Consider the following 13,352-nt stretch of genomic DNA (forward strand, 5'->3'; position numbering starts at 1 on the left):
TAAAACGTAAGGATCACTGGCCTAGTCTCTCTGTGACATCTCAGTCATCATTTAAAAAAACAAAAAAAAGACAAGCTAGAATAAAACAGACTTACAGGATATAACAACCAGAAGCAATGCATAATAATGAACTGGACACAAGTTTGCATATATCAGCTGTAAAGGGTATTTTGGGGTGGGAGAATGTAGAAAGTTAAACATGGTCTGTGTGCTACATGGGATAAAACAGTACTGGAATGGAAAGAAAAGTGAGAATTATTGACTGAAAAAGTTGCAGAACGCCGTGTACCTAACGATCTTATTTTGTCGTGAATGTGTGTTTATGACATTATACATTTCCTGAGGGAGGCAGGGGCCTTGAAAAGCTGAAAACCAAAGGGCAAATAAATACAATTCTTTTGGTGAATATGCATAACTTACTGAAGTTGAAGATTTGCAAGCCTAGAATACTATATAATAGCTGTGTGTGTGGGGGGGGGGAGTATGTGGGGGAATTACACCTATATGTATCTGTACAGACGAATCTCACAAGCATAACACTGACCAAGGAAAGCAAGTCACAGAAAGAATACATAAAGTAGAATTCCAAAAGTTAGACAAGGGTCAAAAACAGGAAAAATTAACAACATATGGTTTGGTGATATACATGTGATAAAAAAACACTTTAAAAAAAACCAAGAGGACAATTAAAGCGGTTTACCATAATGGTTACAGCTGTGGGAAAGGAAGGGGAGATGGATCGTGGTGCACCCAGGGAGCTCCTATGGTACTGGTAATATTCTGGTAGTGTTCTGTTTCTTTAGGTGGGTCATACATACATGCCACTCACTTTGTTATTGTCCACTGAAAGAAAGAAATAAAAAATATGTATACATACACACACATATATTTCATTTGTATGTATGATATTTTGTAATAAAAAATATCCTAGGCCACACTGTAAAACTGCCTACTCCATCAGTCCACCAGAATCCTCTGAGACATCAGGGCTCTTCGATATACAACATTATTTCCAAGCTTTACTATGATAAGCAGCTTTAAAATAGATGTTGTCACCCTTGTAGCTTTTTACCTCTATTGAATGATTTTTCTCACAATAAATTCTCAGATCTGGAGTTACTGAGTCTAAGGGAATGAACATATTGACAATTCTTAGTACGAACTGTTACTCTGCCAAAATGTTGTCCCAATTTATAATACCATCAGCATTTCAACTGAATACAACTTCATCAACAATTAGTGATTACTGCTTTAATTTAATGTTTTTAATTATCAGGTTAGTTTGCATTTGACTATTAATCAGAAAAAATATTTTCCCTGCAGTTTGTTGACTATTTGTAACCTCTCTTGTCTGTTTACACTCTCTGCCCATTTACCTGTAGAGATCTTGACATTTTTCAAACAAATTTGAAGGTATTATTTTTATGTAATTAGTCCTTTGTTATGAGTTGAAAATGCTTCTACTCTGTTTTCCTTTTTCTTTTAGTTTGCTATTTTTCAGAGTAGATGCTATAATTTTTTTATATATTCAAATATTGCCTTGTGTTTCTTGAGATTTCAAAGAGGGAAAGTTATCATTTCTCTACAGATCAGATGACCCAGTCTATTCCCACTTTATAGTTCCCACTACACTAAAAGAGACACCCAGATTACTGGCAGAAAGTCCAAAAACTGATCATATAATAAAAAAAAATAAAGGAAGTATTTCAATTCAGTGGAGAAACAATCGATCGATGGTGTTAGAATAACCAGCTAATGATTTAGAAGGAAAAAACCCTCATATTCTACAACAAAGTAAATTTCAGGTGAATTAAAATTTAAATGTAAAAAATAAAATATTAAAAAAGAAACTAAGCATCAATATTTACTTAATCTCGGAGGGAAAGTCTTTGTATGCATATCTCCAAAGGCAGTAACCATAAAAGAAAAAAACATTTGATAGATTTCACTACGTGAAAATTATAAAGTTTCATACATGAGAAACCACCATAAAAATAGAAGGCAAATTTACAAAATACATGACAAAGATTTAAAGTCTTTAGTATATAAAGAATTATTACATGTTGAAAAGAAAAAATGGCACAATAGAAACATGGGTAAGGGCAATTTACAAAAGAAACATAATTGACCAATATACCTATTAAATAGTCAACCTCACTTATGATTTGAAAATGTGAATGCAAACAAGGAAATATTTTTTTGGCTACGATGTTGACAGTAATTAAGAATAAGACATTCATAGACAATGTTGAAAGACTATGGAAAAATAAGCATTCTCATACTCAGCTGGTGAGATTAGACTGGCAAACTTTCCTTAAGGCAATTCATCAATACAAATCAAAAGCTTTACGTAACCACCCTCTAAAATTCAATTTAACAGTTACAGTTCTAGGTATTTATCCTAAGGAAATAATTAAATACGTACAAAAGATTTAGTCACACCATGTTCATCACAGCCTTATTTTATGAAAGTGAAAAACTGAAAACCTTAAATGTCCAACAAAAGTTGCTAATTTAAATAAATGACAGGACACTTATAGAAAATAATATTTACTAAGCATCTACTTAATATGACATTTAATAAACTTTTGGAAATGACATAATCATAAAGATGAAGAACAGATTAGGGGTTGCCAGAGTTTAGGGATGTAGGTAGGAGGGAGGTGTCAATGACTATAAAAAGGTATCATGAGAGAGTATGATGAAACTGTTTTGTATCTGGATGTGACACCAATCTTCACGTGATAAAACTGTACAGAACTAAACACACACAAGTACATGTAAAACTGGTGACATCTGAATAAGGTCACTGGGTAAGGTCAATTACCTGGTTATGCTACATGTAGTTATGCAAGATCTTACTTACCACTGGGAGAAGCTGGGTGAACATATACAGGATTTTCCTATATTATTTCTTACAACTGCATGTGAGTTGAATTATCTCCAAATGAAAAGTTTTTTAAAAAGACACTGAGGAAGAAGATTTGATTAATATGGAATGATGTTCATAACATACTGTGAAGCAAAAAACAGAATAGCATACACATGGGTCTGGAAGTATATTCGTAAAAGTGTTAGTTATTAATATTATTTGTTAATGACACAGCCCTTGGAGGGAAAAGATACCACATCTACTCTGTCAATTACGATGCATCCATTGCAAGTGCTGACAATTGTTGACAACTATAGGAACCAAAAGAAGAGTCAATTAAAAAAAGAAAAGCTTCATAAACAGAACAATGAGTCTCATACTTGATCTTGAAAATTCAATTTATAAGTGCTTAAAACTAAAAAAAAAATCTTAAAAAGACAAAATGGCAAACCCTCGCACATGCACGAATAGCCTATAGGTCTTTTTTTTTTTTTTTTTTTTTTTGCTGTACGCAGGCCTCTCACTGTTGTGGCTTCTCCCGTTGCGGAGCACAGGCTCCGGACGCGCAGGCTCAGCGGCCATGGCTCACGGGCCCAGCCACTCTGCGGCATGTGGGATCTTCCCGGACCGGGGCACGAACCCGTGTCCCCTGCATCGGCAGGCGGACTCTCAACCACTGCGACACCAGGGAAGCCTCTATAGCTCATTTTTAACAATGGTTTTATTTCTGTGGGAAATTACATATCTTGTAATCAAGATATTTTTCCTAGGGAAACAGATTATCACTTGAAATATGACTGTATTTTCTGATCCCATTTCTAGCCATTACTTTAGTGGCTGATTCTGTTTTTTTCAGTTTTAAGGGATAAACACAACCAAGTCATTCAGTTCACCTTCATCAAAAGGTTTGCAAGTTGACGACAGATGTCATGATGCTGTCAATAATGAGTTAACACCACAAGGCTTTGCTGACATCAGGATTTTAATGTCAACAATGGTAACTCCCCACAATGAAGCAACTGTCAACTGCTAAGCTAGAACACAATAATCTAATCTTGAGAGTATAAGGTATTTTTTCACGTGGAAGAATCCAACCAGCTCAATCTAATACCTACCCAGAGCAACTCCAGTCTTAACAGTTTGACCTCAGTCAAACTTAACTAAGCCTTAGGTTCCACATTTGTAAAATGGAGATAACAATAAGCATCTAACACAGACAAGGTTACTGTGAGAATCAGATGAGATAATGCATTTAAGGGCTTAGCACTGGATTCAGCATAATAAATGCCAGAAATAATTTCATATATTTGTTTAACAGTGTGTTGTACATACTAAATTTAATTCTGTGTCCTCTATTTGGCCTAGATAGCTCATGCCAAAGTAACAGAAAACTAAGGATTAGAACACAACTCTGCATCTTCCTAATACGCCTGCTATCTGTATGTAAAACCTTCTTTCTCTGTACTTTAGCTTGTGCAAACTTTTCCATAATTATTTTAAATGCATATACAGAAAAGCAGTTTAACAAATGTGCAAATTCAGATCACAGATACATGATCCAAAACAGTTCAAAGCAATACAAAATGACTAAAACTGCCATTAACCAATAGCCATTGTAACTCAACATCAACACTAGACTGGACAAAAAAGATATGTATGAACACTACTCAGGAGAAAAAGCAGATGTTGGTACTTTTGTAAATGTGATATAAACCAAATCAGTCAAGCGGTATGACATTACCCACTTAAGCTCTTGGTAAAATCTAATATGAGATCAAACACTCATGTGAAGCACTACCCTGGCGAAAAGCTGCCCCTGGTCTCTTCACCTATTTTCAAACTATTTTTTAAATAGTCCCATTATGATAACATGATAGCTCTCATAATCACACTTGGAGAAATCAGTATCTGTGATAAATTATCATCTCTTTTTACACTGCCCTTTAATAAGATTATTAGAAAAGCAAAAAAGAATATATCAATCTTTCAAAGTATCCCTATTTTGTTGGTCACAACTAAATATCCCCAAAATGTTTCCAATCTCTCTAGCATATATACATAATATATACATGTGTATATATTGACACGTATGTGTATATATATGTAGTTTTGTAATATAAACTGGGAACTGATGATTTTTAGACTATTTTACTTTTTAAACCATTTACATACATAGCAGGCACAGGCACAGCCTAACTTTTCAGTGGAAAGACTGTAGTGAAACTGCACAGATGATTTAGCATGAGTAACAGGTCAATTACATGGAATTATAATTGTTTCTGTGCATTGGGATTTTATGTGAAACATGAGAATGTGATGGTGAGCAGCCGTGTTTGATTTTAATTGCTGTATCTTGAGTTCTCCAAAACATCATGATACTGGAGAAAATGAGAAAATGACGTGAGGCATGGGAGATGAAAATGATGCTGCGGAGAGAACTCTGGTAACAGATGCGCCTCTCTCTGAGGGATTGGCTCAAACTTATGATTTACAGGGAAGCGTAAGCCTCTCCAGAGAGTCTTCTCCAGAGTTATATAACTCCCTTTACTTTTCTAGGTATTGAGAGCAGAAAAGGCATACTTTTCCATCAATAAATGCGTGAAGAATTGCAAAGCATTTTTCAGAACAGCAAAACCTGTAAGCTCTCTTTAGCTCCTTCAGCATTCTTACACTGACAAGGAAGAGTTTCACATTATGCCTCAAACAAGACAAATCTGTTCAAAACAAATGACAAAAATGAAAGCTGGTGAACAAAACAGAGTAAAAGAAAAAAATGGAAAGAAAACCGTCAGTTCAGAAGTCTGATAGAAATAGTGGTAACAGACACACAAAGGTCTTAAAGAAAAAAAAAAGTAAAGAAAACCGTCAGTTAAGAAGTCTGATAGAAATAGTGGTAACAGACACACAAAGGTCTTTCCCACCAAACAGCCAATGGGAAGAGCAGGAAGATGACTCAGACACCTGAATCTTTCCACTGCTCTCCATGAAAGCTATGAGCCTTTCCTTGGAAGCATTCATGTAACAGTAGTGGTGATAAAAGCACCTCAGTATGGCATTATGGGCTATAAAAATCAACTACATTTTCTGAGCACTTACTAAGCATTTTACAGAATTATTCCATTGAATCCTCAACACAGCTCTGTGAGATTTATTCTCTTTTAGAGATGAGAAAATTGAAACTTAGACATTAAGGAACATGCGTGAGGTGGCACAAGAGGCATAGCTGACTCAAACACAATCTGTCCCATTTCACAGCCACCTTGTCAATCACTACACTATGCTCTCAAATGAGATACATACATGTCAAGGTAAATAAAACATATGGATGGTATAGCATTTGTAAAACCAAATGACTTTTGAAATATTACTTTCATTCCTACTCACTATGTTATTCAGTTAATCAATATTCTCTAAACTTTAAAACTTTTTGCCCCTAGCCACCCCCAAAATATATGTGAATATATGTATGTGTGTGTGCTTCACACAGTGATACACACATGAAATATATGTTTCATGAAACTATACTCATCCTGGGACTTCCGTGGTGGTCCAGTGGTAAAGAATCCACGTTCCAACGCAGGGGATGTGGGTTCAATCCCTGGTCGGGGAACTAAGTGGGCAACTAAGCCCGCACGGTGCAACTACTGAGCCTGCGCACCTCAACTAGAGAGAGAAAACCTGCACGCCACAACTAGAGAGAAGCCCACGCACCACAACAAAGAGCACGCATGCCACAACGAAGATCCTACGTGCCACAACTAAGATCCAACACAGCCAAAAATAAATAAATATTTTTTAAAATGTTGCATACATGTAATATATTCTAATACGTATTCTATTCTACTTCTGTTTTTTTTTAATGCTGGAATTGATTTCATGACCCACAAATAGGTGGCATCTTGCAATTTAAAAAAAAACCAACTCTGCTCTAGACTACAGGTTCATGGATTTTTGGAAATACAGGCAGAGAAAGTATGGACATCCTCTGATATTAGAACCACACACAGGCATCCTGGGAGAGGATTAAATAAGATACATATATGAGAAATCACTTGGCAGAGAGTCTGGCATAAACAGGTATTTAGTAAAAATCAGTTTCCACGATACCTCCTACAACATTACTATCCCCCAACGTTTAGAGAAGTGAAGTTACTCCACCACCATCATAAGCATTATAGTCAATGAGCTGCTGGCCAAAGTTAACCACCTTAAAGTTTCAATGCTCAACTAACATCAAGAAATGGAGCTGTGCTACCTACATGACCTTTCCTGATGAAAGCAGCTTATCATTTCCAAGAAAATGTTTTTTTATGAACCACTCTGATAGAAAAATTTCTGAAGTATATCAAACACTGACTTGACTTCTTAAGAGGACTATACAGAATTGTCTTTTCTCAAGGACCCAGGGTCATAATTATGCACACACAATGGTAAATTTTAGAGCTGGTAGATGCCTACCTTAGAGGTCACCTAATTTAAGTCTCTCACTTTACAGATGAACAAATTGATGTCCCAAGATGTTATGCAATTTGCCCAAAGTTACCCAGTAGGAAGGTTAAGTGATTCCCATTATGCCATGCTGCCACATCGATTTTGGACTATGCTGAGCATGATCTAGCATGGTAGTCAGGATTTAGGAGCAATACTCCTTGTAATTTTCCCCATGTTTGTTATTTTTGTTATCTCACTTCTTTCCCCATACTCTTTAGCAATAAAACTCTTAAATCAAAATAGGATCTATGTGTTTATGCTCTGCAGGAAAAATGTTAAGCTAGCCTACTCCACAGGCCATTTAGGGGAAGAATTCCAAAATATAATATGTGTGGTGTACTTTAGTAAGGAAAGGGATGCAGAATGAATCTCTACGTGGCCTTCAGAAAGCAAGAAGGATGCAATAAAAAGGCCACATTGGCTTAAAACAGCTCTGAGCATGTGACAGTCAGGAACCCCAAACAGCTCCTCAGAATAGGCAACACAGTAAATGTCACAAGGGCAGGGATTAGGCTCTCAGTAAGTGTGGGTTGAATATCCTAAAAAATGGGTAGTCTGTCACTACACTAAATGGTGCCAGGTCATTGTGCTGTCCGATGTAGGTTTGCATTTTCGGTATTTGTCTCTCCCCTTTCCCATAAGGATATGAACTGTCACTTATGTCTAATGACACCTCTGAAACACGGCTTTTGCAGAAGTTGATAATGTTTCCTATATCTTCTAATAAGATGCTTCTAATACACTCTGAGCATGCTAGAATTTTCTAAAATAAGAATGAATATGCTCTAAATAAGAGAATGAGGGATTCCTCTATGTAAGAAGCATGCTGATATTATCCCATAACTCTCATAACTTCCATCTTGTCTGCCCTTCTGTTGAGTGGATGGCTCTGCTGCGGGTTACAGATTACACAGATTGCCAGATAAGTCACCTGCAGTGAGGTATTATGCTACTGGGACTATTTTTAACCTGCAACTGATGATACTTCTCTGTAACCCGCAAAATTATCACTCAAATGTCTTTTTAAATGGCAAAATGCCTTAAAAATGACAACCGTGGGCCTCCCTGGTGGCGCAGTGGTTGAGAGTCCGCCTGCCAATGCAGGGGACACGGGCTCGTGACCCAGTCCGGGAGGATCCCACATGCCGCGGAGCGGCTGGGCCCGTGAGCCATGGCCGCTGAGCCTGTGCATTCGGAGCCTGTGCTCCGCAATGGGAGAGGCCACAACAGTGAGAGGCCCACGTACAGCAAAAAAAAAAAAAAAAAAAAAAAAAAAAATGACAACCGTGCACCCAAACTGAAGGCCATTTTCTAGACACTTATTACTATATCCATTTTTAAAAATAATTGTCATGATTTTTTCATTAATTTTTTTTATATTGAACTCACTATATCCATTTTTGTCCTCTCCCTTGAGACTCCATTTGGCACTCCTTCCTTATTCCATTTTCTTCTATATTTTCCATGGTTCAAGTACTTTATCTTATTCTTCTGCCTTTGGGTGTTCAAGTGATATTTCCTGTATTTTGTAATCAGGAGGAAATGGGCTTAACTAAGAAAATACATACAAAACTTTATTTTCCCATAATCTCTTCAAAACATGATCTTAAGGAAAACGTTGTGTTATGAAGAATGAAAAGAAATACAAATTAATCAAGGTCAAAGGGGTTTAAAATATTATCCACAGATTATTTTACTTGATAAAGCAATTGTCTCTTGATGACCTTTAACTATAATTAATCTGCTAAAAGAAAAACTGCATCTCATAACCTATTTCTTCATGTTTCTGATACATGCATGATTAATTCTGCTTTTGTTATTAAAACTGAATCTTTGAAACACTGATTTTTCTATGATTTACTCAAGCTAGTACATCTAGTAAGGCAAACACATCTTAAAGACCACTTTCAGCAAACTATTTCAGAACAGAAATATTCCAAACACATTAAAAATCATTCTTATTCAGTAATGATTGGAATTATTGGATTCGTTTATTTGGGAAATGGCTTTTATCCAATTTTTCCACTTTGACTTACCTAAAAACAAAGCTTCATATCATAAATTTAAACAATGTGCTTGAAAAGTAAAATTGTGTTCACTAAGTGATATGAAAAACTTCTAACTCAAATAAGTTCTTCCCATACTTTGAGAAATAACATTACTCTCATGGAAGTAAGTCTAAAATGAATCTTTTTCCAAATACACCAGATACCCCTGATGCAATTTTCTGGATCACTCACAGAATCTTCCTACCTCTATCATAACGGACTCTAACAGGATGGATGTAATCCATATTATGAACTGAACTAGAAGGCAAAATATGTCTTATATAAGAATTAACAGCACTTAATGATAAGAATTAGCACTCTTATCAATTAAAATTTGAATCAAGATAAGAAAAAGTATCTTAATGATTCAAAGTAATTTTTAAAACACCCTAAGTGCCAAGGTAAAACAACAACAGCAAAAAAGGCAGTAACATAGGACCCAAGTATGGTATAACAACTATTCTAAACTGGATATTGTTCTAAGTTTTAGGATAGACTGGAGAGAATAAATAGCGTCTGCTGACTCCTTCCAGTTCTCATCCAACATCTGTTCATAGCAGCTACAGCAAGGTTATCTGTAGCCATGCAGTTTTCAGCTTGAGAATAAACATGTCCGTGCTGTTTTGAAAACAATTCCCCAGGTACAACTAGAATAAGATAATTTTTGGTTAGACAACACTGGAAAGGTTATCTAGTTTACCCTCCTTATGTTCAAAAACAAGGAAACTGAGGCTCAGAGAGATTAAGTTCCTAGCCCTAGCAACGCACACAGTTAGTTAGTGGCCAAGCAAGGTCTAGAACCAAGTTTTCCCAATTATTTCTATTAATATGGGTTAACTCTGAGGGTCAGAACCACTGATTCTCCTTCTGGTATGGAACTGACCTTTGGAAATTTACCGGCTGTGTGATCTTGAGCAAATTGCAACCTTTCTAAGCTCTTTTGCCTCCTCTGTATAGTGTAAAGAATACGTACTCTAACAAGATTGTTGTGAGGATTATATATGGCTTGTAAAGTGCTTAGCACGTCGATTAGCAAATAATAAGCATTCGAAAATAAGCAGTTATTATTTTTACTCCCAACCTGGAAACATGGCTGCTCCTACTGTTTAAGAAGACAATGAACTGAATTCATCAACACAATGGACAGAGTCTCAACCACCGGGGTTCCCCAGCCTACCACGTTCTGTAGACAGGAGAAAACCCCACCCAACAAACTATTTCACCCCATCTAAAATCCACCCTTTACACTGTTAAGAAAAACAAAATACCAACTGCTGCCAAATGTTTTCTGCCACGTGTTGTACGTGTAATTTGTCGACTAGAAATTGCAGGGGGAGTTCTGGCACCACCCAAAACATGAAGAATAAATGATGGGAAAACAAGGGGAAGATAAGATCACACACCTGAACTGGACTCACAGACGCTTGTTCTCAGCTCATTTAGCTGTGGGTAGATAGGTGGGTGGTATAAAGCAAAATGATTTCTTTCAGCACCATAAAGCAGGAATAATGGCCACCACAACAAATTACAGCCCCCTAGGCTTCTCAGCAAAACATAAAATAGTCCGTTTCATCGCCTTAGTAAATTAAAATGTACACGGGCAACAACTGAGTAACAAAATGTATCCGAGCTGCACTGCACCCTAGGATTATATAAATATAAGAAAAATTCCTATGAAATGGCGAGACAAAATGATGGGGTATATCACCTTGAAATTAACAAGGAGGAAATCATGTCATGCCAAAGGTGTCTCCATTGACAAAATCCTCACCCTCCGTTCTCATGACACTGCAAACCCACCTCCCTCTAAGGAAATTACAGGAATCACCCGCAGCAACCAACCTCAGCAATCGACATCGACCAGATCGACCCCCACTCAAATGGCGCTAAGCACCGCGGGTCCAAGCCCCTCCCTGCAGCTGCCAAGTCCCGCGCTGGCTCCAGACTACTTCGCTTCCTTTCCGTCCTCCCTCTCACGCTCGACCCCCAACATTTCTCGCCGACCCTCGCCACTGACAGAGAAGGTAGGAACGGGAAAGACTTCCTACACTTTGTCCAGGGAGTACCAGAGCCACACATACCCGTCCCTATTACGACCACATCAAACTCCGAAGGTAGATTATCCGCCATCTTGACAGGAAACGTGTCATGTGACTATTGCTTGTGGAAAAGAGATCAAGTTAAGCATTGCCGTTGTAGAAGGCGGAAGGGAAAACACTGCATTCTGGGTATTGTAGTTCCTGGGTGGCGGGTCCAGATAGGCGGCTACAGCATTGTATTTGAAATGTTTTACGCGAATGTTAAAAGCTCTATTCATTTTCCAGGCTGAGTGCAGTAGTGCATTTAGCCTGGAGTTTGGGGGTAGAAAAGAGTTGTAGATTTTTACTCTGATGGCCAGGATGAATGTGGGAAGACCTGGGAACCCCTTGACAATGATGAAGCAAGAATTGTTAGGAGACAAGGAGGGCGGAGTGAAATTGAAAGGGGATTGCTTTGTGAAGAAAGGAAATTTTCATTCCAGTCTGGAAACTGTTTGTTTCCCCCAGCATGTCTGTATTTTCGTTTCGGCCTGCGAGGCATAATTTTCACACCAATACCTTCAAACTCTATCCCTTATCTTTTTTTGTCTCTGTCTCCCCAATGAAAACCCACGAAAAATCTCGCCCTAGCTTCGCCAGAATGGAACCGTCACTGCATCTGTATTTGCTCTAGTTAGTCCGATCAGCCACCTTGGCCACATACATATGCAAAATTAGTCTTGCTTTACAGGAGGGAAAAAAGTTATGAAAACATAGTAGTTGCTTGATAGGCGTTTATTGATTCTGAATCTGGTTTTATATATGTATACAAGGAGTTCATACAAGATTTTCCCAATAAGGTACCACAGAAATGATCAAGGTAAAGTGGCCTTTATATTCAAGTGATTGTATTTGTTGAAGAGGATTTAGATTGCCTGTGCCAAGCAGCTAATGTAGCTCTGATAAGTATTTTCAAGGTCGACCTCCTCCCACCCGTACCCCCAGCCCCATTATTTAAAATGCTTTGCTGTCTGACAATTCCAAAGTAAAAAAGAGGTAGAGAATGCATGGGAGGGAGGGAGGGTAATTTTTGGATCCCAGAAATTCATTGTGTAGTTATTTTACCATTGGTTCAAGATAATTCAGAGAGTGTAGTGGTGGACCTTCCCTTACACCACCTGACTGACCTCTGAGCTGTTTGTGGTTCCCCAGTCACACTGTTGTTCCTTCATCGTGGAATGGTCTTCCCGTTCTCTAGCTAACAATTATCCCCAAGGCTCAGAGTCATTTCCACCACCTCCTCTTACATTTCCTCCCTAGACTGGGTTATATTTCCCTACATTGTGCTACCTCTCTGTCATAACCTCCCATATTGCACTGAAAATTATTTCCATTTATGTTTGTTCCTATACTGGACACATATCCCCCAAAATACATACCCAGATATACAATACCCTAAATTATAAGCCCCTATATGACAAGGATTGTGCCTTATTTATCTTTTTACCCCCTGCATCTAACATAAGCCTGGTGTATAGTAGGAATTCAGTAAGTGTTCGCTGAACTAAGCTTGGCTTTGATTCCCCTAATAGATGGTAAGTACTATAGATTCAGAAATTTCCTAACAAATATAATCACACTGTGAAGATACAACTCATTAACTCATTTAATTTTCCTTAAATACTCATTGAGTACCTACTATGTGCAAGGCACTGATTTAGATGCTGGGATTACAGCAATGAAAAAACAGACAAAAACCCCTGTCTTCATGAAGTTTACATCTAGTGAAGTAAAACAAAATAAACAAGTAATTGTGCTGTAGTGCTAATTTTCCACTCTGTTTTTCCCCAAATTTAAAATCCTTTTCTTCCCCCTGAGGATAGAGAGCACAACCCTCAGAAAGGTAAAAGTGACAGCCTATAC

At 37.5% G+C, this 13,352-nt stretch overlaps 1 protein-coding gene across 3 annotated transcripts in view; it reads right to left on the minus strand.

Annotated features, from left to right (window-relative positions):
• The window catches only part of CHM (CHM Rab escort protein), a 185,111-nt gene extending 173,562 nt beyond the window's left edge, over nt 1–11,549 (minus strand). For all 3 annotated transcript variants that reach the window (XM_082610723.1, XM_082610724.1, XM_082610725.1), the window contains exon 1: nt 11,493–11,549. In XM_082610723.1, the coding sequence (XP_082466849.1) occupies nt 11,493–11,541 (49 nt within the window). In that variant the 5' untranslated portion in view covers nt 11,542–11,549. The remainder of the gene's footprint in view (nt 1–11,492) is intronic.
• Between the last annotated feature and the right edge of the window lie 1,803 nt (nt 11,550–13,352).

Source organism: Mesoplodon mirus, assembly GCF_964341445.2.
Source record: "Mesoplodon mirus genome assembly, chromosome: X".
Classification (NCBI taxonomy): domain Eukaryota; kingdom Metazoa; phylum Chordata; class Mammalia; order Artiodactyla; family Ziphiidae; genus Mesoplodon; species Mesoplodon mirus.